Source organism: Drosophila mojavensis, unplaced genomic scaffold (genome assembly GCF_018153725.1).
Source record: "Drosophila mojavensis isolate 15081-1352.22 unplaced genomic scaffold, ASM1815372v1 contig_36, whole genome shotgun sequence".
NCBI classification, from domain to species: domain Eukaryota; kingdom Metazoa; phylum Arthropoda; class Insecta; order Diptera; family Drosophilidae; genus Drosophila; species Drosophila mojavensis.
This window is the reverse complement of record NW_025318858.1, coordinates 8,886,836-8,911,454: the sequence shown is the minus strand read 5'-3', so window position 1 is coordinate 8,911,454 and position 24,619 is coordinate 8,886,836. Positions and strand designations below refer to the sequence as shown.

At 38.0% G+C, this 24,619-nt stretch overlaps 2 protein-coding genes and 2 long non-coding RNA genes across 14 annotated transcripts; 2 read left to right on the top strand and 2 right to left on the bottom strand.

Moving 5' to 3' along the window:
* Positions 1–11,777: 11,777 nt before the first annotated feature.
* On the top strand, positions 11,778–12,532 carry LOC26528172. Of its 5 annotated transcripts, none has more exons than XR_004363905.2 (3): positions 11,778–11,830; positions 12,170–12,218; positions 12,333–12,532. XR_004363905.2 is itself a non-coding variant. In XM_032729025.1 (3 exons), the coding sequence occupies exons 1-3, from the start codon at positions 12,005–12,007 to the stop codon at positions 12,459–12,461; spliced, it is 273 nt and encodes a 90-aa protein (XP_032584916.1). In that variant the 5' UTR covers positions 11,990–12,004; the 3' UTR covers positions 12,462–12,532. The 5 variants fall into 5 exon arrangements, 1 of the variants encoding a protein (XP_032584916.1); XR_004363906.2 differs by having other exon boundaries at positions 11,816–11,834; XR_004363907.2 differs by lacking the exon at positions 11,778–11,830 and adding an exon at positions 11,835–11,865.
* A 43-nt stretch (positions 12,533–12,575) lies between these two features.
* LOC122757217 lies at positions 12,576–13,401 on the bottom strand. Of its 3 annotated transcripts, XR_006357163.1 has the most exons (3): positions 13,046–13,182; positions 12,734–12,845; positions 12,576–12,643 (listed from the first exon to the last, which is right to left on the bottom strand). It is a non-coding gene; the product is annotated as an uncharacterized LOC122757217 (long non-coding RNA). The 3 variants fall into 3 exon arrangements; XR_006357162.1 differs by lacking the exon at positions 13,046–13,182 and adding an exon at positions 13,193–13,401 and having other exon boundaries at positions 12,576–12,845; XR_006357161.1 differs by having other exon boundaries at positions 12,576–12,845.
* Positions 13,402–13,447: 46 nt separating this feature from the next.
* Positions 13,448–19,827, top strand: LOC26527466. 2 transcript variants are annotated; one of them, XR_006357160.1, is made up of 3 exons: positions 13,448–13,524; positions 19,368–19,458; positions 19,579–19,827. It is a non-coding gene; the product is annotated as an uncharacterized LOC26527466 (long non-coding RNA). The 2 variants fall into 2 exon arrangements; XR_001449377.3 differs by having other exon boundaries at positions 13,448–13,528.
* A 1,660-nt stretch (positions 19,828–21,487) lies between these two features.
* Positions 21,488–24,099, bottom strand: LOC6576372 (antifungal protein). Of its 4 annotated transcripts, XM_015165142.3 has the most exons (3): positions 21,994–22,097; positions 21,868–21,927; positions 21,488–21,807 (listed from the first exon to the last, which is right to left on the bottom strand). In XM_015165142.3, the coding sequence occupies exons 1-3, from the start codon at positions 22,003–22,005 to the stop codon at positions 21,538–21,540; spliced, it is 342 nt and encodes a 113-aa protein (XP_015020628.1). In that variant the 5' UTR covers positions 22,006–22,097; the 3' UTR covers positions 21,488–21,537. The 4 variants fall into 4 exon arrangements, with proteins under 4 accessions (XP_015020628.1, XP_032584949.1, XP_015020627.1 ...); XM_032729058.1 differs by lacking the exon at positions 21,994–22,097 and adding an exon at positions 23,994–24,020 and having other exon boundaries at positions 21,488–21,927; XM_015165141.3 differs by having other exon boundaries at positions 21,488–21,927; positions 21,994–22,093.
* Between the last annotated feature and the right edge of the window lie 520 nt (positions 24,100–24,619).

Below are 24,619 nucleotides of genomic sequence, written 5' to 3'. Positions count from 1 at the left end.
AAAATGCTTTGGCCAAGTTTGCTTTTGTTCTCGTCATCGTCAACGTACTTTTTGGTCTCCATCTCTCTCTCTCTCTCTCTCTCCCTCTGCCTTCTCTCTCCCTCTTTTCTGCCTGCCTGCCTACTGTCTGGCATTGTCTTTATGCTGGTTTAATCTGTGTCAAAAGGCGTGAGTTATTACAAGCCAGCCACGCCCACGCCACGCCCAATAGCCGCTCACACACACACACACACGTAAACGTACGACACACACATACATCCGGCCAGCTGAAAGCATTTGGCCCATTGTCTAGCCGCAGCTGTAGTTGAGTCTGCAACAAGGGAGAGGGGCAGCGGCGGGGTGGCATCGGCGGGCCAGATGCAGGCCAACAGATAGAACTCGGCCAAGTCAAAGGTTTATCTATTGTCAACGGCCTTTGTGTGGCTAGCATAATCAGCTCTCCCTTTGATCGAGCTGCCTATGCGAGACGCTGATGAGCTGCAAAAGCCAACTGCCTCGTCAACTCAATTACTACAGGGCGAGCTACGAAGAAAGCTGAGCCTAAGTATACGATTAGAATCGTCAGATGCACATGCAGACGACAATGCCGTTATGCACTTAAGTTTCAGCACAGATGAAAAGGCCAAGATGCCAACTCTGCATTCATGCCTGCTGGGACGAGTTGGGGCATCCGAATGGAAGAGGAAAGTGACTTTGATGTGCATTGGGAATATTTCTAACATGTAGTTATCTGATTTCTAAATTACTTATTTGAATTCCTAAATATACGTTTTTTTTATTGTATATTATTTTAATTTTTCCTATTTCAATCAATCAGCTCAATCAATAATATGCAGTTATTTACCCTGAATCTTTGTAAAGATCGATAGCTATGTAAGCCCATTCGAGTCTGCTTAGCTTAGAATACATCTTAACTGTACAATTTTACTGTGAAATAAATATATAATAAATGTATGCTATATATGTAAAATATATAAATTTATATTGTTAATTAAAATAATATTGGTAAAATCAAAATAAATAAAAAATATTATAAATAAAAATAATATAAACCATTTTATGTTTCCCAATTATGAAGAAACGGACGATCGTTTCAATAACTGTGCATCATATCTAATCTATAAAATTGTATAGTCCACAGATCATTGAAATACCCATATAGTTTCCTTTATTGCAATAAGCCAACAGTTCAATTTGCATATTTTAGCTTACCCAAAATGTTTTCTCTTTTCACTTTCAAGTCAGCCGAAGCTCAAATTTAATTCTTAAAGCAATTCAGAGCTGAAATAGAGCATTCCAATACATACCCAAATGGCATATATGGTAAAAGTTTTCCACTTAAACAACTATGTCCTCGCAGGTCCTTGAAGCCATTGGATGTGCAATTTAATTGTAGTGACTTTTTTCTCTTTTCCTCTCTCTCCCTCTCTCTCTCCCTCTCTCTCTCCCTCTCTCTCTCTCGCTCTCTCTCTCTCTCTCGGTTACATGCATGCTGTTTGGGCTATAAAAAGTTTAATGAATTAATGAGCTCGTCGGCAATCGACGATTGCGATTGCAATTGCGTAGTACAGTGTGTGCCACGCCTCTAGCCCGCCCTCGAGATACCCCGCACACCGTGTACAGAGAGGAGTATGCTTACTATGCATTTCAGTTTACCGATCAAAGCTATAGGGTATCTGCTAGTTGTGCCGTCTGTGTGAGTTGATTCCAATTTGTTTTACTTACAATTAGCGCCATCGATTGTTTAATAGCAGTTGATTGTAATAAGCCAATATCGTGGAGTCTGCATTTGAATTCAAAATGCGAAATAAGTTCATTAGCAAAACGATGACGCCCGCAGTGGCGCCCCCTGGCGGACGCTCACTTTGTGCGCCGGGCCGGAAATGCCAGCTGCTCTCCGTATGTCGCCTGCCCGCCTGCCGCTTGCCCCACAAGCACAAAGGACAAACACTCGGATTCGCATTGCAATGTTTGCTCGTCTGTCCGGCTGTCCGGCTGTCCTGCTGTCCGGCTGTCGCTCTGTCCGTTTTGTTTAATTTGAGTTTATGCAACTTTTATGCTTATTAATACTTTTATAACCTGCTGGCTGTTAGCTGTTAGCTGCTGGCTGCTGGCTCGTGGCTTCTGGCTGCTGGCTGCTGCCTGGAAACCTCTGGCCAGTTCGCCCCGCTCACAGCTCAGGTAATTGGCAATTTGATTTGAATTTCAATTGGCCAATTTGGACTTGTTTTTGGCCCATAAGAAGTTTTTAAGTGCCCCAAATTGTTAAAGCGTCGCGTGGTCTGATAATCTATGAGGCCATATTGAATGAATTTAATGGCGCGCCGTTAATCGAGAGAAAGATTTATACAGATTCACCCGTAAGATATGCGAATGTGGAAGATGCGCCAAGTCTTCTGTTATTTGTATTATTATTTAATTAATTATATAGAGACTTCTCTCTGTTAATGAAATAAAGCCCGAGCACCGTATAGAAAATATAAATGTATTTATAGAGATATATACTCTTTATACAATATATAATAATAAGAGCTTTTCCCATTTCCAATGATTGAAATATATGTCAGCTTTACCAAACATTTTATTTCTTTGTCATATTTTCATTTGTGAAAAAAAGTACTCTTAGACACATTTCATTAAATTTGTACTTATATATTTACCTAGGCGAGTTTCTATTTACTTTTTACTGATATTAAAACGATTCGACCATAAAAAATCGTTCAAAAGGATTCAATTTTTTTTGTTGCTCTCCATTTTGTTGTACTCCCTATTTACGATTTGTTTGTTGCAATGCAGCAAATGGAGGTCGGTTATAACGAATTGAATTTCATTGTAGTGTTTAAATTTCAATGCGCTTTTTAAGCTGACAATTCTGTTGTTGACAAATCCAGCGCCGTCCCTCAAGTGCAGCCAGGCCCATAGCTAAAGCATACACACACCCACACACACCCACACACACCCACACAGAGATAGACATGGTTTAGGTAGAGCTATAAAGAGCTAAAGGGATGTCGAGCGGCGAGCAGGGGGTGTCTGAAGGGCATCCTTGTCAGTGGTCCAGGGCAGATGCAGTTGCAGTTGCAGTTGCTGCAGCTGCAGCTGCTGGATTTTTATTATCTCAGCATATAAAGCCATTTCAGTTGATATTTGTTAAGTGGATGCCTGGGTCAGCTGGCCACGCCCTCCCGCCAGCATGGTACGCCCACTAAGCAGGAGCTGCGCTAAAAAAAGAAAATACTGTAGATAACTAAAGAGAAAATAACCGTGAAGTTGTATGTTTTGCAGTTCAGTGCATTTTGGTTATTGTAGCAACATTTCTTTCATATGCCCCGCCATTACAACCGTGCCCCTCGCCCACCGCCCACACTTTGCCTGTAAACGAATCAGACTGGCACTGTTGCAGTTGTTGTTGTTGTTGTTGTTGCTGCTGCTGTGTTTGGGCATGGCTTGTAAAAATGTTTTGAAGTGCGGCCGGGCCGAGCCGGTTCTGGCAAATAACCAAATGGATGCATGCTGGTCAACAGCGAATGCCCCGCCCCCTGTGGCACGTTTGTTTCGCGCTCAAGTAGCTCCATTCAGTTTTTTGTATACAAAATGTACTCGCTTTATCAACCCAGGTCCACAAGTTTAGTTCCGACAGTCTCCATTGCTCTCTTCCTCTGTCTCCCTCTCTCTCTCTCTCTCTCTCTTTCTGTTCTCTGTCTCTATCTGTTTTGTTGTCTGCGCTGGAAACTTTTGCCATGGACATCGGCACTCGTGGAACACTCGTTTCTAGTGGAATTAGCAGCTCTAACCTGCCTACTTTGATGCATTAATACTTTAGCAATGAGTAGCAAAGTCGGGAGCACTTACAGTTGAGCCTCGACACAGCTGATGCGTGCACGAAATATAATTAATTAATTACATATACGAATTTAATGAGTAACTACAAAGGAAACAGTTAACATTCAGTTAATAAAAATTAATAAAGAAAAATCAGTAATAATAACAGATAATCATAAACGATTCAAATTAATAAAAATCATTTTATTTATTTATTTATTTATTTGTTAATATGGGACACTTTATTTTTAAGCAATTTACGATATGCAAAAGTGTTGTGTTAATTGCATTTTAATAATTCCAAATTAATTTGATTAATAATTTTACTTTTAATTTCTACTTTTAGCCATGTTCGACTCTATCGTAACTGTAGAGCAGTTGCGCGACAAAAATTTAATGATACCCCATGTCTGTCCCGCACACAGGCTTAACTATGTAGAACAGTTTTCCATGTATTTTCTAAAACTGTTGCAGCGGAAAACGGGATCCAGGGGCGGCAAATGCCAAGCGGATGCAGCTGGTTTTTGGGCGTGGGGTGGGGTGGGGTGGCTTGTGTGTTGGCTGACAGTTGAGGGCAGAGTTGAAAAATGTTTCCAAGTTAAATGAAGCGCATCAAGCGTCAGTCGATAAATTTAAAAGCCAAAGCTATTGACTTGCAGAACAAAAATAAAAGCAAATAATGCGCCGGCCAAGAGGCCAGACGACAGCGAGCGACAGAGGGCGCCACACGTCGCTGCCGCCGCTGCTGCTGCTGCTGCTGCTGCTGCTGCTGCAGAGGCAATTCGAGTGCATGTGCAAGATGTGACATTTCTGCTGACAGCAGCTAAAGCAGCGACGCGACGCCGACGGCTAGGTCCAACGGAAGTCGACGTGTTGACAGCGCCCTCTATGGGGCCATGAGTGCAACAACAACAAAAAAGAGAAGGTGCAGAGAGCGCTGCAGAGAGCACAGTGATTGGCTACTTAACTCTTTGACAACTTGACTGCTCAGCAGCAGCAGCTGCTCACGATAGGTGGACAGAGACCGATCAGCCCCCCTCTACTCACACTCACACTCACTCCATCTCCCTCTCACTCAGGCTCATATGTGAGCATCAGCTAAAGTTGGCAAAAACTTTGTCGTTTGCATGCGAGCAAAGTTTAATAGAAATTCAATTTCTATTATTTTTTTTCTTTTTCTTTTTGTAAATTCTTTTACTTTATTTTCTTTTTTCTTTTATTTTTTTACTTTAGTTGCGCTTGAGCATATGTTGCATGTTTGCATTGAAACAATAAATTTGCTCATGGGCTGGTGTCCGTGTCCAGCTTTGAATTGCTTTGACCTGGGCGAAAAAGTGTTGAGGCGTGCAAAAGTTACGGATTTTTATTATTAGCTTGAAAGTTCAAACTGCTCTGTAAAGTTTCTGCATGCTGCTGCTGGACAGAGTGTGTGTGTGCGTGTGTTGTGTATAAGCGTACGTATGTAAATGTGACTATGTTTGAGTGTTTGAGTGTGTGTGTGTTTGTTGTCAATCGTGCGAAGCTGCTTGTATTATAAATTCCATTTATGGCATTTATAAATCTGTTAGGCCATGAAATCACACATTTATTTAAATTGAAAATGGGGCATGAGAATTAAATAAAAATAAATATTACAATGCATATTATCGCTTGATACAATAGACTTAACTTACAGTATTATACATACTGATGATCCATATAATTAGATTAGCTTAAAAAAAGTTTGTAAACAGTCATTTTGTTCAATTGTAATTGTTGTTGTTGCCCTGAGTTGTTTTTTTTTTTTCTTCGCAAACTTTAACTGTGATAGCGCTCCCTCGTAATATGTTAAATTATTGTCTTTTGCCAACAATCTCTGATAGTTTTCCCTAACAATTCGCATTTGCCTGCTCATTATATTGTTGTTGTTGTTAAATAACAAATTGCATATAAATTGCACTCATTGACGGCAGCGAATCTACATGAAAATATTTTGTATAGCTACTACATAAAATTCATATTTCACAATTTGCAGCCGCTCGAAATGGGGGGCATGTCAAGTGCCTGTACAGTGTACACTGTACACCCTACCTTAGCTCGCTCCAACGCCAACAACAACATAGGCAAGCGCATTGAGAGTTAGCTAGTTGTTGTTGTTGTTGTTGTTGTTGCTGTTGCTGTGCCAAATGACTTGCCTTGGCAGTTCTTGGTTGGCATTTTTGATGAGCCAGCAGCACGTAGCCGCCCCCCTGGACTACACCTGCTTGGCTATACAGTTGGCTGCCGCGTGAGTGAGTGTGACCGAGATAGAGAGAGAGAGAGAGAGAGAGAGAGAGAGAGAGAGAGAGAGAGAGAGAGAGAGAGTGTGGGAGGACTTCAGGACTTTATTAAAATTATATATTTGCATGTTTGTTGCAATTTGAGCGAGACACGAAGCCAGCAGTCTTGCAACAGCAACAGGAACAGCAGCAGCAACTTCAAAAATTGCAATTGCATATGCATTTATAAATATGAAACGCAATTTCGTCAACTCGGAACAAGCAACTAGCAACTTTTTGCTGAAGTCTTGCTCGATTTGATGAGCGGCAAGTGTAAGGGGTAGGCGGCATGGGGGGGGGCGTATGATATGCCTGCTTCTGCGTTTCATTAACAAAGCGCGGACACGCTGGCATTTATTTCAAGTTATATTTCCAAAGAGTCTTAGCACTTCAAGCCAAGGGCCCTTGGAACACCATTAACCCAAGAAAGCCCGCGAGCAAAATTCCCGCCGACTGAGACTAAAAATAATGAATCAGAGATTTTTTAATCGGAGTGTGTATTTAAATAAAGTTGAGTTTAAGTTTAAGTCTTTGAAGGTCATAAAAATCTCATATATGTACAATACTATATGACTGTCATATAGGTTTGAAAATTGATTTTACAAAATAAGTTCAGTAATTATTATTATTAAATATTGTTATTAAATTAATGTAAATTTTAATACCATATATCAAATGAAAGGTATATATGATCTAGCTCCTTTAGTTCAAGACATGTTTCAATTCAATTTTTATTTTCAATTTGTATAATAAAAGCTTCGCCATAACTCTTATTTTTAATTTTTACTATGAAAATTGAAAATAAGAGTTATGATTTGATTTTTATATAAAAATTGATCTGTAATAATTATTATTGATTTTCATCATATAAACTATTTATAATAATTAAAAATAATTTTTTTTTTAAATTACTCAAAAAAAATTTCCTTTTTTTTTTTTTTTTAATTTTTTGCTATAAAAGTTATAATCGTCACAGTCCCTGAAAAATACTAATATATTATACATAATATAATATATTATACTTAATTATTAAATTTTAGGCAATTGAAACATTTAAACATTTATTTCACTTTCTTATTAAACTCTTCAGCAATTATTATATATTTCATGGTATATAATTACTTAATTAGCTCGTAATTATTTGTGTGTAAATAACGTTAATTGAATACCTTTCAAGCTTCTTTTGCCAAGGTGTTAAATTCAAAGCACTTTTCACCTGTGCATTTTTCAGGCCAGATTCAAGAGCTGCAAGTGTTCAGGCGCCCTTACAGGTCGCAGATTCGAGCCACAAATAAGCCGAGCATAAAATGCTAGCAGAGCGAGAGAAAGAGAGAGATAGAGAGAGAGAGAGAGAATGAGTAGGGGTTGGAGCGAGTGCGACAGCTGAGCAGATCTTGGCTGCCTGCTTGCCTGCAGGATAAATGTTTGGCAGGCTGAAAATGTTATGTGTGTGGTAAATTAAATTGAAAAGCATTGCAGGAAATGCGAGCATAATATTTGCGCCTTGTTAGTTTGTCAACGCTTCGCTGGCTCTGAATGATGATGAGGAGCCATGGATAGGGCTGTGTAAAAGAGGGAGAGACAGAAGGAGAGGGAGAGCGAAACTTTGGCATGATGTTGAAACATTTAATGACATTTAACAGGCGGCGCAGCATAATAAAAATTCTAAATAAATATATGTATATGCTCTACTATATGTATATAAAAAGAAATAATTGAAACATCAGCGGGTGCTCTACATACCGCAAAGGCATTTGGCATTTCCCGCAGCAAAAGTTCTCCCCTGCGGAGGAGGAAACTAACTGTTGGCGGGAATGGGGGCGTGGCATAGAAAGTGCGGTGACTGCCAGAATCACGCTTAAGCTCACGATTTATGTGAGATTCTTTAAGCGAAATCCAAGTCAATTAGTTTCCTAATTCGTTTTGCGAAAAGGAATTTATCGATTTTATCTGCAGACGTGCAGAAAGTAGTTAAGAGCAGTTTTTCCAACGACTTTCATCGTTTTCTTCTTCTTTTCTCACTCTATATGTGTGTGTGTGTGTGTCTGTGTGTGTGCGCTTGTTTGTGTATAAGTGCTGATAATGATTCTCGCTGTGCTCGTGTGTGCGCGCCTTAACAATGAGAGCTGTGCATTTTATGTGTGCGACTCTCTGTGGGGTGCGTGAAGCAATAAACAAGCCGCATTGCTCATACGCCATGTGTATGCATGGGCAAGCGTTCGTTCGGCTAAGCGACAGCAAATTAAATTAGATTGCAATTGTTTTGCCAGTCGATTTAAATGCTCAAATAAACAAACAACAAAGCATCCCAGAGACTTCGTGCGAATTCCTCAAGCGACAACAAACAACAGCAAAATATTCCAATGAACTTGTAAGATAATTCGCATACCGAACGAAATTTAAGGACAAACAATCGCTTGAAGAATTTAAGGTATTTATTGACCAATTTTCAATAGATGTGTCCCTCAGATTTAGGAGCAGCGGTATATGAAGGCAACATAATAAAACTATTTTTCAGGTGAATTTAGGTTTATTATGCAAAATAAAGAATCGCAATTTAAAGAGGAAAATGCATGTCGCCAATTAATTTTGCAAATTTAATAAATATTTGAGTTTTAGATTTATATGAAATAACAAAATTTATTTCATTTCATATTTTATATTGTTTATTAATGTAATTTTCCAAATTGCCTTTGACAAGCAAGGACACTCTTATTCTAAAATCAAGAATATATAATAAATATAAATAATAATAATAAATAGTATATATGGTGTTTTAAATTTAAATAAATCTACTCAATTTAACTAATTTATAATGTAGCATACTGGTAGTAAAATTTAAAATTAAATAAAAAAATGTATGAAATATATGAATAAATAAACTAAAAATTGAAGTTAATCGAGAAATGACTAAATAACTTTTCGTACATTTATAATATCTTATAAAGTTTGCTAAGGTAGTACAGTGAACATCGTGTAGCTGACTATATTTGGGTAAGCTCTCTATAATCCCTATAAAGCCGGTACTTCGTGTCGGATTTTGTAGCTCTCGAAAGTATTGTGCACAAATATAAATCATTTTAAAATGAAAAACTTTAGTTATTACTTTGACTTGTGTTTACACTTGTAGCGGCTATGCTGCTTGGGAGGCGGCATGGTGTGTGGGCGTGGGCTTGGCATTCGTTGTCGATAGGCGGACGACTCAATCTGTGGCGGCATCGTCTTAAAGAATTTTTAATTGCTTCAAAAACAAGTTGAATGCTGTTTTATTTATATTTCCGTCGACCGCCGAGGCGACGCTATAGACAAATTCCATTAAACTTTTGGCTTCTAAACTGTGTCAAAGTTGGGGTAGGGTCAAGAGAGAGGAAGAGCGGGAGCGAGGCGATATGGTATGGGAGCCGCTTACTGGTCCGCTGGCTAAGGATAATTCAGTGGCAGCCGCCAGAGAGACGAGCTCAAAAAGTTTTGCGCAAAGTAAACTCAACTGAATGAAATGAAAATGCCACAGAGGCAAAACCAAAAGCCTCAGAGAGTGAACGAGCGGGAGAGAGAGAGAGAGAGAGGGAAGGAGAGTGAGTGAGGGATGTGTGTGCGTATAGTGGATAGAGGGGAGATGGATAGAGGGGAAAGCGAGCGACGCTTGGTGAGCAATCAATTTCTGTTGACGTTGACAACAAGGCAAAAGTCCGGCCAAAGTTAAGGCCAAAAGGAAACCAAAGCCGCTGCACGAAAGAGACGGACTGTGGGAGGCGACAAATCAAAGTCGACGTCGCGTTTTTAAGACGCCTGTCGAATTGTGCCGGAACACGCCCACTAAACGCCTTCAGCTGGCAACTGGCAACGGCAACGGCAACGGCAACGGCAACGGCGATTGCGACTGAGACTGCGGTTGAAGTGTATTTAAAAGTTTGATTAGTTTTTAATGTTTGTGGGAGGCGAAGCTCTTAAGTTTTTCGCTTCGTGTCGCCCTGTAATTTTTATAAACTTTGCATTTCACTTGTTTCCCAGTTTAACTTTAACATTCGAAACGTACATCTATATGCATGTATCTGCATACATCACGGCACATATATATATATTTATTAATGTAGTCTGTTTATGCATATTTATGCAAAAGTCAACTAATCACAAACATATTGCATAAAATAACAATTTCATAAATTGAAACAAAATGTCTAGACTCATTATGCCACCGAAAATGTATGCAATAAAATTATGCAAATTATATTACGAACAACAACAACAAACCAACTACAACAATATGTTGGCGAAATAATTTCTCATATTTGTTGGTGCTGCTGCTGCTGCTGCCGTCGAGGTTTGTCCTTTGTCAAAGTTTATCTAGTTGGCTCTGTTGCGACATTTTGTAAATTCATTTATTCCAAATTTGATTTTCGCATAATACAAATGCCTAATATTTATAATAGTCTTTGTCATTGAATAATAAATAAGAGTGCTCTAGTCGAAAGATAACGACACAGATACAGATACAGATACAGATTCAGATACAGATACAGATACAGATACAGATACAGATACAGATACAGATACAGATACAGATACAGATACAGATACAGATACAGATACAGATACAGATACAGATACAGATACAGATACAGATACAGATACAGATACAGATACAGATACAGATACAGATACAGATACAGATACAGATACAGATACAGATACAGATACAGATACAGATACAGATACAGATACAGATACAGATACAGATACAGATACAGATACAGATACAGATACAGATACAGATACAGATACAGATACAGATACAGATACAGATACAGATACAGATACAGATACAGATACAGATACAGATACAGATACAGATACAGATACAGATACAGATACAGATACAGATACAGATACAGATACAGATACAGATACAGATACAGATACAGATACAGATACAGATACAGATACAGATACAGATACAGATACAGATACAGATACAGATACAGATACAGATACAGATACAGATACAGATACAGATACAGATACAGATACAGATACAGATACAGATACAGATACAGATACAGATACAGATACAGATACAGATACAGATACAGATACAGATACAGATACAGATACAGATACAGATACAGATACAGATACAGATACAGATACAGATACAGATACAGATACAGATACAGATACAGATACAGATACAGATACAGATACAGATACAGATACAGATACAGATACAGATACAGATACAGATACAGATACAGATACAGATACAGATACAGATACAGATACAGATACAGATACAGATACAGATACAGATACAGATACAGATACAGATACAGATACAGATACAGATACAGATACAGATACAGATACAGATACAGATACAGATACAGATACAGATACAGATACAGATACAGATACAGATACAGATACAGATACAGATTCAGATTCAGATTCAGATTCAGATACAGATATTCAATTTGCTCCACTTCAAATGGATCTTTTCCTTTAATACCGGAACAATAGTGTTAAATACAATTTGATCCATTTCAGAGATTTCACTTTAATACAGCGAAATAGAGACATTCATTGCTAATTTGAAGTATTAAACTGAGTTATCCGTATCAAATGGAACAAATTGTATAAAAAGGCGATTCGTCTTAAGTATAGTGCATATCGAGTGTGTTATCGTGTTTTGATACTTTTTAATTGTAATTGACGTAAGTAAGTGCGAAAGCATAGCAAGTGTGTTGAGGTTATGATAATTTCAGTAATTCCATTTTGCTTCTGTAAGCATTTGGCTTCTTTAAGTATTTAATATTAAAAAAAAAAAAAAAAAAATATCCTTCAAAATACGTAGATAAATCGTATCAGAATATCAAATTTCTCTAAAAATGCCTATTGATGCCAAATGCGTCAACGATTTTAAGCCCCCGTTTAGTCGTGCATTCTCGACTAGAGTTTTCTTACTTGTTGTGCCTAAATATTTGTTAGTTGATAAGATTGAGCTGAACATTGGTTGAAAATATAAGTAAATTGAGTTTTTTATGAACTTCCAGAGCATCCAAGAAGTTTCCATTGTCCGTAGGAATGAATTTCAAGTACTGTGTAAGTATATGAGAACATACATGCATGTTTATATAAACTCGTGCGTTTTTACTCTCACTATATTATTCGCTCTCTTTGTTTCTATAACACTCCCTCTCTTTATTTCTATCGCAGTTGCTGCTGTTATCTATGCTGCTAGCCGGCGCTAGCGCTAGACCGACCTCAGACCCGCTCTCAGAGCCGCCTTGCTATAGCCCACCGTGGTGTGGACCTCCCGGCCCACCCGGTACCCAAAATAAGTAGAGTCGTTTATTTTCGTAATTATTTCGTACCATTTGCGAAAACAATTAAACTTCCATAAAGCATACAAATAAGTTTCTTACTGGTAATTTTGTAATGCTCATGTGGCTGGGAACCTTTCAGTAATTAGTACGGATTTTTATTTCCAAGGGAAAACACACATAAAGAGCGCGAGGTTTCATTGCCTGCGGATTGAAATAAACCATTGAGTTTAGAGTTGCGTTTAGGGTCAGCAGACACCAACACAGTCATCAAGAGCAAACACATGCACATACTCTTAATATGAGTCTCGTTTGTGCAGTTAGAATTCAAATAAGAATTTGCCCAGCGGAACGCGCTGTCTTTCTCTTTCTTCCTCTCCCGTCTTATTCACAGTTGCCACCGTACCTGCAATATAAAAATATTTTAAGACAGCATAGTAAATGGGAAGAGAAGGCAAAACAAAAATCGAGAGCGCAACAATAACAACACGTTACACTCTCTGTGCGAGTGCGAGCAGCGTAAATACGAAAGCAGTGTGATCGAGTGAGATGTACATAGATATGTGCAAGTGTAAATGCCAGGGTGATCGAGGGAGATATACATACATATGTCAAAATACATGTTTATGCAATAGTTGCGTTAGAGAAATGTGTGTGTAGATATGAATTATATATGTCAATATGCGCTAGCTGCTTTGGTGATATCAGTAAATTGGCTAATTTTTATAAAAACTGAGTTGAGTGTTTTTATACCGTGAACCCATTGAAAATGGGAAATCAGGGTATAATGGATTTATTTGGAAAATTCAGATAGAGATACAGATACAGATACAGATATTCAATTTTCTCCACTTTAAATGGATATTTTCCTTTAATACTGGAACAATAGTGTAAATTTAATCCATTTCAGAGATTTCACTTTAATACAGCGAAATAGAGACATTCATTGCTAATTTGAAGTATTAAACTGAGTTATCCGTTTCAAATGGAACAAATTGTATAAAAAGGCGATTCGTCTTAAGTATAATGCATATCGAGTGTGTTAACGTGTCGTATACGTGATTTTGATACTTTTTAATTGTAACGTATGTAAGTAAGTGCGAAAGCATAGCAAGTGTGTTGAGGTTATGATAATTTGAGCAATTCCATTTTGCTTCTGCAAGCAATTGGCTTCTTTAAGTATTTAATATTATTAAATAAAAAAATAAAAATTCGTTATAAATACGTAGATAAATCATATCAGAATATCATATTTCTCTTAAAATGCGTATTGATGCCAAATGCTTCAAAGATTTTAAAATTTGTGCTTAGAAATTCATTTAATGTTGATGTTAAATTTCTCACAATTTTTGTTATGGGTATCGATTTTTCTTTTTAACTATACGCCCTTTTTGGCTTTCAGCAGATGGTTATTAAAAATGTTTCCATGATAATTGCAAGTTAACGAAAAGCATCTTTGACATCGTTTAGGACTTCTTCTCCATATCAAGCAAAAAGCGACCCCAACCTTTCCCCAACGAGCAGGTTTCTTTTCGGCCTTATCGCACTCGTCAACAACAATAATAAAAGGCAGTTGGCAAATGCAGCCATAAATTATGAATATGAAAGGCAAGGTGTCTACGTGTATGCGAGTGTGTTTGTTGGGGAGATCCTCGCTCGCCTCCCTTCGGTGCCTCCCTGGGGTCCAATAACGCAAAGAGGCCGCACAAGGCCGTAGGCAATGCAGGGTTAATAGAAAGTATATGTGCCTGTATGTGGGTGTGTGGGCATGTGTAAAAGTTATAAACATTTATGGCAGCTACTTAAAAATGTCAAGCGAAAAAATTATGATAATGATACGTGACATTTGAAAGCAATAACAATTTAGTTAGCACGCACTTTTTGATTACACTCGAAAAGCTCGACCAGGTTTTATTTATGAGTTGCCTACATAAAATTGAAAAATTGCCTTTAAAATTTGTGGGTGTGTTTGTTCATATGAAATACTTACATGAGTGTAATAACAATAATCATAAAGTACACCACCATAGAATGAGGCATTGGTAATAACAATCTAAGCAGCAGAATAGCTAGCCTCGACTCTATAATGCCCTATGATAGAATATTCATTAGAGCATATTAATGTTATAATATATAAAAATTGCATCTTGTTTAATAATACGTTTACTCAGTGCTTACTATTAGCTTCTTAGTGCTGCCCCTTTGTAGCTAAGTTCGTTAAGTTCGTTGAAATCATAAGCATACCCTCTCGCTCTCACTTAGCGGTAGCCTGGACTTTGTTCAGCAGCAGCTAGCTTTATCTCTTTCTCGCTCTTGGACTGAGAGCTAGCAGGCATAAGAAATGAAAAGCGCTGCAAGTAAAGCGCAGGCTCACACGGATAAACAAGCTCTCTCATTAATACTATTGCAACAGTAGGAGGCAATCAAGACAAAATTGAAGCGATTTTGCTCCGTTTCTATATATCGGGCCAGAGCCTAAGCATGACAATGAGTGCAAGTGAGAGAAGAGTAGTAGTGCGAGAGTAGATCCCTTGGAAGGAAACTCTTAGTGTCACGGTCAAGAGTTTGGATTGTGCTGGAATTATGACAGATGTGTCGAAAACAAAAAAAATGCAATCAGTTAGTGGCCAACTTATCGAGTAAATAATAATAATACAAAAAATGTTTGTATTTACATTAAATTAAATAAAAACTTAGTCAAAAGAAAATTTTTAGTTTTGCGTAGGCTATGCATTTTATGAAATTAACAAAGTGTTAGGAGCTGGCGAAGCTGTCCTTGAAGTGGTCAGAGGGAAGGAGGGGCGGCAAAGGTGGGTCTGCGACCAGGCAGCCAGCAGAAACTACAATAATAACAGCAGCAACAACAACAACAACAGCAACAAAGCACACATCCTGTATGTCAACTGAATAATTCGTTGCATGCACAAAAGGCATGCACTCACATCCGGTTTCCTGTCATTCTTTTCGCCACAGAGGGTCGACGAGGTACGCAACGGGAAGAGAGGAGTGAGTGGGAGCGGCGCAGCAAGAGCGAGAGAGCAAATGACCGGCTTGCAATTTATGTCTATGTGTTGGCGGCTGCAGCACGTTCTTGTTGCTGTTGTTGTCTTTATGGCGTGTTTGGTATTTGTTGCAACTTTTGTTTTGAATTCCTGTGGCCTTGTCACACGCTCCAAGCGCTTGCAGTTAAATTTATGTTTTAACAAAAACACACACACATGCATACCCCTTAACGAACAATGAATGCATAAAAGTGTTGCACACAACGCGAACTCTGCGTGCACCGTCTCTCTCTCTCTCTCTCTATTTCGCTCGCTCTCTTGCTTTGCCAGAGCCATACAAATGCATGACAAAGTAACAGCCAGTGAGTGAGAGAGAGAGAGATGGGAAGAGAGTGAAAAAATCAAGTACAGTGACGGCCAAATGCCAGCACCACGTCTCTTGTAAAGCAGCGTATAATCCACTGATTGCTCCCAAGGTTCAGCTTTCAACAATGAAGGACACTCCAAAGGAGTTGGACAATGCGCAGGAGGTGCCGGGACAATGGGAGTGGCACCAGGCAGGGGCATGGCTATGGCCTGTAGCTGTCGGGTCAACGGATGCTGTTGCTCTTTTGTGTCAGGGCACTGAAGTGGGTATACACAGCTTGACAATCAAGTTGACAGCGGGAGTATAATAAATTGAAATTTCACTTGATGTTGCAGGAATGTTCTGAAATTGTTTCTAGTAGCTAAATGTCTCAGATCATACTTATTCGATGCAGTCAAAATGAGGTCTATAATATTAGTACTCTTGGGTCTTTTAACTAGATTTAGGAATCCGAACATTAATGAAGTCTAAAATCAGAAGATAAAAAGCTATTTTTTTTTAAATGTCTGATATTGATTTTGACTGTATTACTATTCCTTTAATATAAATTCAGTGATTGATCTGCTGCAGAAGAAAGTATTTGCTTTCTATTTTAATATATTTAGTTCACTCTGCAGAAGTGTAACTCAGCTTCTACTTAACTGTGGAGGGCTTTCTATTTTATTTTCGCTGCCCTCTGAATGCTGCTGGAGACTTCGTTTTGATGCAGTCTGCAGTTGTCGCCCGAGAGACCTGCCAGAGTTTTGGCATTAATTTTGCATATGAATACGGAATATGGACAACTGGATTTGCTGTAGCTGTTAGCGCTATGCATGAGAATGTTGTGGCTGTTGGAGTAGTCTCGACAAACGCGCCCTGTTGGGTCAGGTCATGCCTCTTTTACACCTTTCTACACTTGTCGCTCTGCTAAGCAAAAGTCTGAGAATCGTCGCATTAGGGCCTCAATTTTCACATTAATTTCGCTTGCAGCTTCGGACATGCTCAATTGGCCAACACTGTCGGCTCATTAGCAACACGAGCCTGCTACGGAAAGCAGCCTAGCAATTCGAGTAGCCCCAAACGCATGCAGATGCAGAGAGGCCATAAGAGCAATAAACTGCTAGCTATGCAACTGCATTGCCTTCTCGAACGTTGGCCAAAAAGAGGAGCCAAACTGTCGTTTGGCTTTGATTTGCCTATTGAATTGCCTGAACTATAGCAGAAGTTTTTAGAGATTGTTTGCTCGATTCTTTCCTATTATAAATGGCAATAGGAGGGAAATAATTTTGCATTTGGTTATTTCTCTATTAGATTTACCATTATTTATCTATTTTACCATTCATTAGTTATTACGCGTATCATGATTATTACCATAATCTTGACCATTATCATTGTGATTATCACAAAACATCATGATTGTTATTTTTATTGGTATTATTGCCCAATTTTTGTCTACTTATATATCAGATCATATATTGTATATAGAATCTTATTATTATCAGCAACATAATTAATATCATTGAAATTACAAATTATATATTGAATTGATTATATTTAATTCATAAAATACTTGTTCATCATTATCGAATCTTGAATAATGTCAATCGTTTTATCATTATGATTAGCATTATAATTCATAATTGTCATCATTAGCCTTTTCACAATTATCATCATTATTATTAGATCAATGCACACTGAGTTAATATCTGCCAATTCATCGAATCGATTTAGAAATTCAATTGAAACGCAAAGCAAAGGAAATGTTTGCATTTTCGTAGAATAAAATGTGCAGCTCAAAAGTATGCAGTATTTAGGAAGTTAGCCGTAAAACGCCCGTAAATCGTCTCAATAAATTTTCAAATCTTTTGCCATTTGCATTTTGTCATATCGCTCGAGCTTCATTAGGCAACTCCCAAGTAAATCAACATAGCTGCCAGACACGCACAAAATTTTCAAATGATATACAACGAGTTACCTGAACTGTAAATGTGTGGAAGTGTGTGTGAGTGTGTGTGTACGTGTGTGTTAAAGTTGCCAACGCAGCAGCAGCTCATTGTCGACTGCTGTTGTTGCTGTTGCTGCTGCATTTAAGTAAAATGAATTGCCTGCAATTTATTTTTGTTGCTTATCATATAAATTGCACTCGCCTGCAAGTCATTATTTGGCACATTTGCGCTCAATGGCTGCACATTGCCTGCCCGCCCACAACCGAAATTTGTGGCAAGTGGGCGTGTCAGTGTGTGTGTGTGCGTGACGAACCGGAAGCCCAGAGATATGCCGGCAAGAACAATAGCAACAACAATTTGGCCAACTGGAGATGCTGCCAGGTGGCCTTTGCACTTGGCTGCGTTTTTAAGCCAAGGCAACGGCGATGCAAGCCAGCCAGTGCTGCCAAAGGAGCCCAGCCAAAGGGCAAAGGTTGCAAAATAGCCATTGGGGATATGCCCGTAACTGGTACTTAAGCAGTTGCTGCTCTTTTATTTACCACTTGCAACCGCCGCACAAATAAATTTCCGGTTTCCTTTGCTTTTCAGAGCACCAAACTGAAATTCTAAAAAAAAAAAAACCCACAACAAAAATAATAATAAATGATAACTGTTTGCTTAATTTTTTTATTGTTATTTATTTATCTCTTTCTGATATGGGATTTGATGGAAAGTTGTTTTTAATTATAGAAAATTCTCGACTTGTTTAGTTGCGTATATGAAGATTTATAAATAATATATAATTATTTCTAGTTTTATAAAAATGAAAATAAACAACTGATAAGAAATATAGAAAGCTCAATAAATACGAATTTGAATTTATTGTTGAGAGCGCGCGTTAGTTATGAAAGGGTTTATCCTAGAGGCACGAAGCACATATGTCGTATCTAATTAATACTAGACTTTGTTTCACTGTCAATAAAAATGAAACTCAATTGTTTCTACATATATTCTTAGGGGAATACTCCACAGCTACCACATTCACAGTCCACATTGACTATTTTTCAGTTAGCCAATGGAATTCAAATGATAGCAAACGGTAACAGGAAATATATATTACAAATGCAATTGCAATTAACATGTCGGATTATTGGGTCAGATAAGAATGACATTTACAAATTGCGCAGTACATACACACACATAAAAAACAAAAACAAATCGAATAAACAACAAAAAAAAAAAACAGAAATAAGAAATTAATATAAGAAATAAAAGTGTTGTCTGCGACCGTGAAATCTGAGAGAGACCAGAGCAGAGATTTCATACAATACGACATACTTGACCCAATAAAGTACGTCCTATCAGAATATTTTATTTACCTTGCCCAACAAATCGCTTTTTGAACGCCAAGCGATCGGCTATTGAAGCATCTGTAATACTCTACTGAGCTCATAAGTAAATCGAAATATTTGTATTCATTTTTATGTGCTGTGCACTCACAGTGAATTTTATATTATTGGGACACACTTTTGGAATGTTTAATCTCAACAAATGTTGTAAAGTTCAGTTGAGCTTTACAGACTGTGCAAATTCTTTTTTTGTTGTATAATGTATTTTGTGTTGTGATTCAAGCTTATTATCTAAATATTTGTTAGTTGACAAGATTGAGCTGAGCATTGGGTGAAAATAACTTCCAGAGCATCCGAGAAGCTTGTAGCATCAGTAAGAATGAATTTCAAGTGCTGTGTAAGTATATGAGAACATACATGCATATTTATATGAACTCATGCGTTTGTGCTCTCACCATCTTATTCGTTCTCTTTATTTCTATCACTCACTCACTCTCTCTCTCTTCTTCTATCGCAGCTGCTGCTGTTATCGCTGCTGCTAGTCGGCGCTAGCGCTAAACCGCGCGCAGAACCGCCTTGCTGGACGTGGCCCGACGAGCCACTACCTCCCTGCGCCCAAGATTTAAGCTGATGTGGCAAAATCTACTGTAATCGACTGCTCGCTACTCCCCACCAGGAGCAAAAATATGTTGAGAGTCGTTTATTTTTCGTAATTATTTCGTGCCATTTGCGAAAACAATTAAACTTCCATAAAGTATACAAATAAGTTTCTTACTGGTAATCCTGTAATGCTCATGTGGGAACCTTTCAGTAATTAGTAGGGTTTTTTTATTTCCAACGCAAAGCACCCAAAAAGAGCGCGAGGTTTCATTGCCTGCGGATTGAAATAAACCATTGAGTTTAGAGTTGCGTTTAGGGTCAGCAGATACCAACAAAGTGCTCAAGAGCAAACACATGCACATACTCGTAATATGAGTCTCGTTTGTGCAGTTAGAATTCAAAGCGGAATTTGCCCAGCGGAACGCACTCTTTCTCTTTCTTCCTCTCATGTCTTATTCACAGTTGCTTCCATTGACCACCGTACCTGCACTCCTTTTCATTGTTGCCAAAGAAAACAAAAATAACTTAAGGCAGCAAAGTAAATGGGAAGACAAAGCAAAACAAAAATCGAGAGCGCAACAATAACAACACGGTACACTCTCTGCGCGAGTGCGAGCAGCGCAAATATGAAAGCAGCCGAATATCGCTTAAGACACACACACACACAAATGAAATGCGAGTGTGATCGAGTGAGATGTACATAGATATGTGCAAGTGTAAATGCCAGGGTGATCGAGGGAGATATATATACATATGCACAAATAAGTGTACATTCAAGCAAAGCCACCAGTAAGCGATGAAACTAGCTTCAGTTGCTTAACGAATGCTGGGTGCGAGCAGGACAACAGGCAGATTTAGAGAAATGTGTGTATGTAGATATAAATTATGTATGTACATATTTCCTTCCTTTGTGAAATCAGTAATCTGGCTAATTTGTATTAAAATAGTACTGAATGTTTTTATTAATACCGTTTATTGAGCATTGAAAATTGTCCACAGTGTAGGCAATGCCACGCTGCAATTAAAAGCGGTGATGATGTGAATGATGTTTCTGATTATGATGTGAGTTGTGGTGATATGGACTGTGATGTGGGTTGTGATGGTAGTTTTGTTGCGGTTTTTGGTATCCACCTCGATTGCCTCCACCACCACCGCGTCGTCCATATTGGGGCGCTGCCAATGAAGTGGCGAAAACCGCAAGTAACGAAAATAATATTATCTATATTCAAATATAATTGAAATATAACTTTTGTTAGCAATATACTCTATATACTCCACCAAAATATTATACTGACCAACAGTTTCATGACGACGACTCTGCCAACAATGAACTCTAGAGCGCACTGTCTGCGTCTTTTAAGTCAAAAATCTCAACTGCCGAACCCACTGCTATCATTTACATACTACATAACTTATACCTGAGCAACTGAACTGCAACCCAAACGAAAACGCACTTATTTATATTTATGCGGGTCGGCTTATCTGCACTGAACATATGCCCTCAAATATGCTGGACTGCCCTTATGCGTATTTTGACCTGTGTTTCCATTTCGGCTTTTTGGAAAATTGAAGATTGCACACCATAAAAGTGGATTAGCTTGGCTCTTTCCCATCCTTCAATATTTAATTGCCATGCGTGTCACATATGTTAATCTAAGTTGGCATTGACACATTCCAGGGTCAGCTATGCAGAGATAGTGTTGTCTAGGAGTCCACCCGTAATATACGAGTAGACTGACGTATTGCATATCAGTGAAGCTATTGAGAATGCTAAGAGATATGTAACGTCTGGCTACCTTATGATTCCCTACAACAAGTTAGACATATTTCGATGTTGGTAAATTTTAGTCAATAAGGTTTATTGACTTTGTTAATATTAATAGCCAGGGCGTCCATGTTGTCCGCCTTGTTGACCGCGACCGCCTTGGCCGAGTCCTTGATGACCGCGATCACCTGGTCCGAATCCTTGTTGACCGCGACCACCTTGGCCGAATCCTTGTTGACCGCGACCACCTTGGCCGAATCCTTGTTGATCGCGACCGCCTTGGCCGAATCCTTGTTTACCGCGATCACCTGGTCCAAATCCTTGTTGACCGTGACCGCCTTGGCCGAAGCCGTGTTGACCGCGATCACCTTGGCCGAATCCCTGTTGACCGTGACCGCCTTGGCCGAAGCCGTGTTGACCGCGATCACCTTGGCCGAATCCCTGTTGACCACCACGCTGGGGTACGGCCAGAACAGCCACGACCAGTGCTAAGAATACGATCTTTCAAAGGAAATAAAAAAATCATAAGTTTTTGAATACAATCCAAGAATCTTTCTGAGAACTTACGAATAATTTCATTTTGAAAATTTGTTGAATTTGATGCAGCGCTTCCAAAAAAGTTCTACTTGGAATGCATCTAGCGCAGGGGCTTTTATACCCGGCTATCGTGAGAGATTGGCATCAAAACATTTGCCGAACAAAAACAAACAACGGAAAAAACAAATTTATTTCTATATATACTATATATTTAATGTACATTGCTTTTCTACTAATATGTACACACATACAGTCTGAAGCTTATCGCGAGCGTCTCTTAAAACTAAGCGACGAAAACAACCAAATTGATTAGATGAATCAGCAAGAATAACAAAAAGCCCCCCAATTCAATTGAGCTGAAATTGACATATATAAAACTTGTCTACTCAAAGTGCAAATGATATGTGAACAAGCTTAGCAAAAATTAATTAAAATTATTAAACACTCCTTTGGTTTATACAGGATACAAAGCAACGTCTTAGTCCTTCTGCGATATTGTTCCTTTAAATAAATTTAAATGCAAAGTAGCTGCTAATTAATCAATTATTATGCAAGATTATACATTCGGTTAGACTGACATGAGATGGTGCAAAGCCATAATACCTTACATGCCCATTCTAATATGTTTAGGGTATAGAGCACTGATAAGCATGCACATACAATTAAAAAAAAAAAAAAAAAAAAAAACAAAAAATAGTAATAAATTTGAAAAATAATGAAAATAAAATACAAAATAAATATAATAAATAAGGAAGCCGTATATATGCACCACATTATATAAAACCAAAAAGTAGATAAATGCAACGAGAAGAGCTTCTTTACTTTGCATTTGCAAGTTGTATTGTATTTGTTTTACAAATGTAATTATTTCTTTATATATCATATTCTATGTAAATGATACGGTCGAGTCGCAATAATTTGTTCCCTACTAAATCAAAAATCGCGTTAAATCGAAAAATATTCTATTCCGTCGAAAAAATGCATTCTCGACAATTAATTTTTAATTTCTGTGTAAATCGAAAAAACACATTTCGAATTATTATTGGGACTCGACTGTACTTGATGCTGTATCAATGTGGCTTCTTTATTTAATATTTGAATTACATAATTTTATATTTTATATAGTTTTACATATTTTATTTATTTATATTTCAATGCGAATTCGTTTTCGAAGTCATTCTTAGCTATTGGCATGATTAAAATTAATTTAATTAAAATTATTTTAGCTCATTCTACGAAAATAATGATTAATATATATTTCAGAACTGCCATGTTTCTTTTTTTCAGAATTACTGACAACGTTTAGCAATTGATAAGAATTGAGAAGTATTGTATTTAATTTGATTAGAGCATAGCATGCTTTAAGGCTGTTTTGATAGCATGAAACTTCATCAAGAGCTGTCCACGAAGCAAACCGCTTCAAGACGAAATACATAATGAGATATATATTCATATGCTCATCTTACGGTAATGTTGAACTGCTGCATTGACATTTTCCTTATTCATTAGCCAAAAACACATTTAAATGTGAATTTTGCATAGTTTCTTAGGATCCCTAACAGTAACAAGAAACATGTATTGTAGCATTCAGTAAGTTTTAGGCCGTATGGCTTATATCTTTATTGAATTTGAATGCTTAATAACGACCGTGATGATTGTGTCCACCGCCGAGGCCATGTTGATTGTGTAAGTTGGCGTGTCCAACGTGTCCGAAGCCCTGCTGACCGTGACCTCCTGGTCCGAAGCCCTGCTGACCGTGACCTCCTGGTCCGAAGCCTTGGTGACCGTGAACTCCTGGTCCGAAGCCTTGGTGACCGTGTCCACCTACTCCGAATCCTGGTTGACCGAGTCCACCTGGTCCGAATCCTGGTTGACCGAGTCCACCTGGTCCATAACCTGGTTGACCAAGTCCACCGCCATGGGGAGCGGCCAAAACAGCCACGATCACGGCAAAGAATACGATCTTTGAAAGTAAATAATATAAGTCATTCGTTTTTGAGTAAATTTTGTGAACGCTCTTGAATACTTACGAATAATTTCATTTTAAAAGTCTGTCGATTTTACTTCAGCACCGCCAAAAATGTTCTAACTGTACAACATTGAACAACGCGCCTTTTTATACACGAAAATCGTGAGAGATTGGCGTCGAAACAATTGCGAAATAAACACAAACAATGGGAAAACCACTAAAAATGATTTTTTCAAATTAATTTTGTATATACAGAATATATAAAAGTGTATATAAAATGTGTTATACATATAAGTCTGAGCTTATCAAGCGCCCCTTGAAGTAATGGAAGTGACGCTGGCAATGAAAGACTCAACGGAATTCGGAAACAATTAAATTGTTGATAAGAACCAATAAAATGGTGTATTGCTTTGGAAAACGAAAACAAAAATATATATACTCAGTTCGTAAACAATACATATGCATTATATTCAATTGCCACGCCTCCTTCTGACTGTTACATAAGCTTTCACAAAACTATCCTGAAATTCTTTTTTTTGTGATTTGTTGCTGTGAATATAGTGGAGCACGTAGAGAAACCTATGCACTTCTTATATTTTTGTCGTAGATGCTTAAAACATGTATTTTCAATATATAGTATTCAAAAGTATATATATAAAAAAAATATTTTATATATATTATAATGTA

Excerpts from the sequence above, each read along its gene's own strand:
- LOC26528172 (XM_032729025.1), top strand. The coding sequence starts at position 12,005 with ATGCCTATTGATGCCAAATGCGTCAACGATTTTAAGCCCCCGTTTAGT. Across the intron at positions 12,100-12,169 it reads CTTGTTGTGCCTAAATATTT|AGCATCCAAGAAGTTTCCAT; the intron begins GTTAGTTGATAA and ends ATGAACTTCCAG. Across the intron at positions 12,219-12,332 it reads GAATGAATTTCAAGTACTGT|TTGCTGCTGTTATCTATGCT; the intron begins GTAAGTATATGA and ends TTTCTATCGCAG.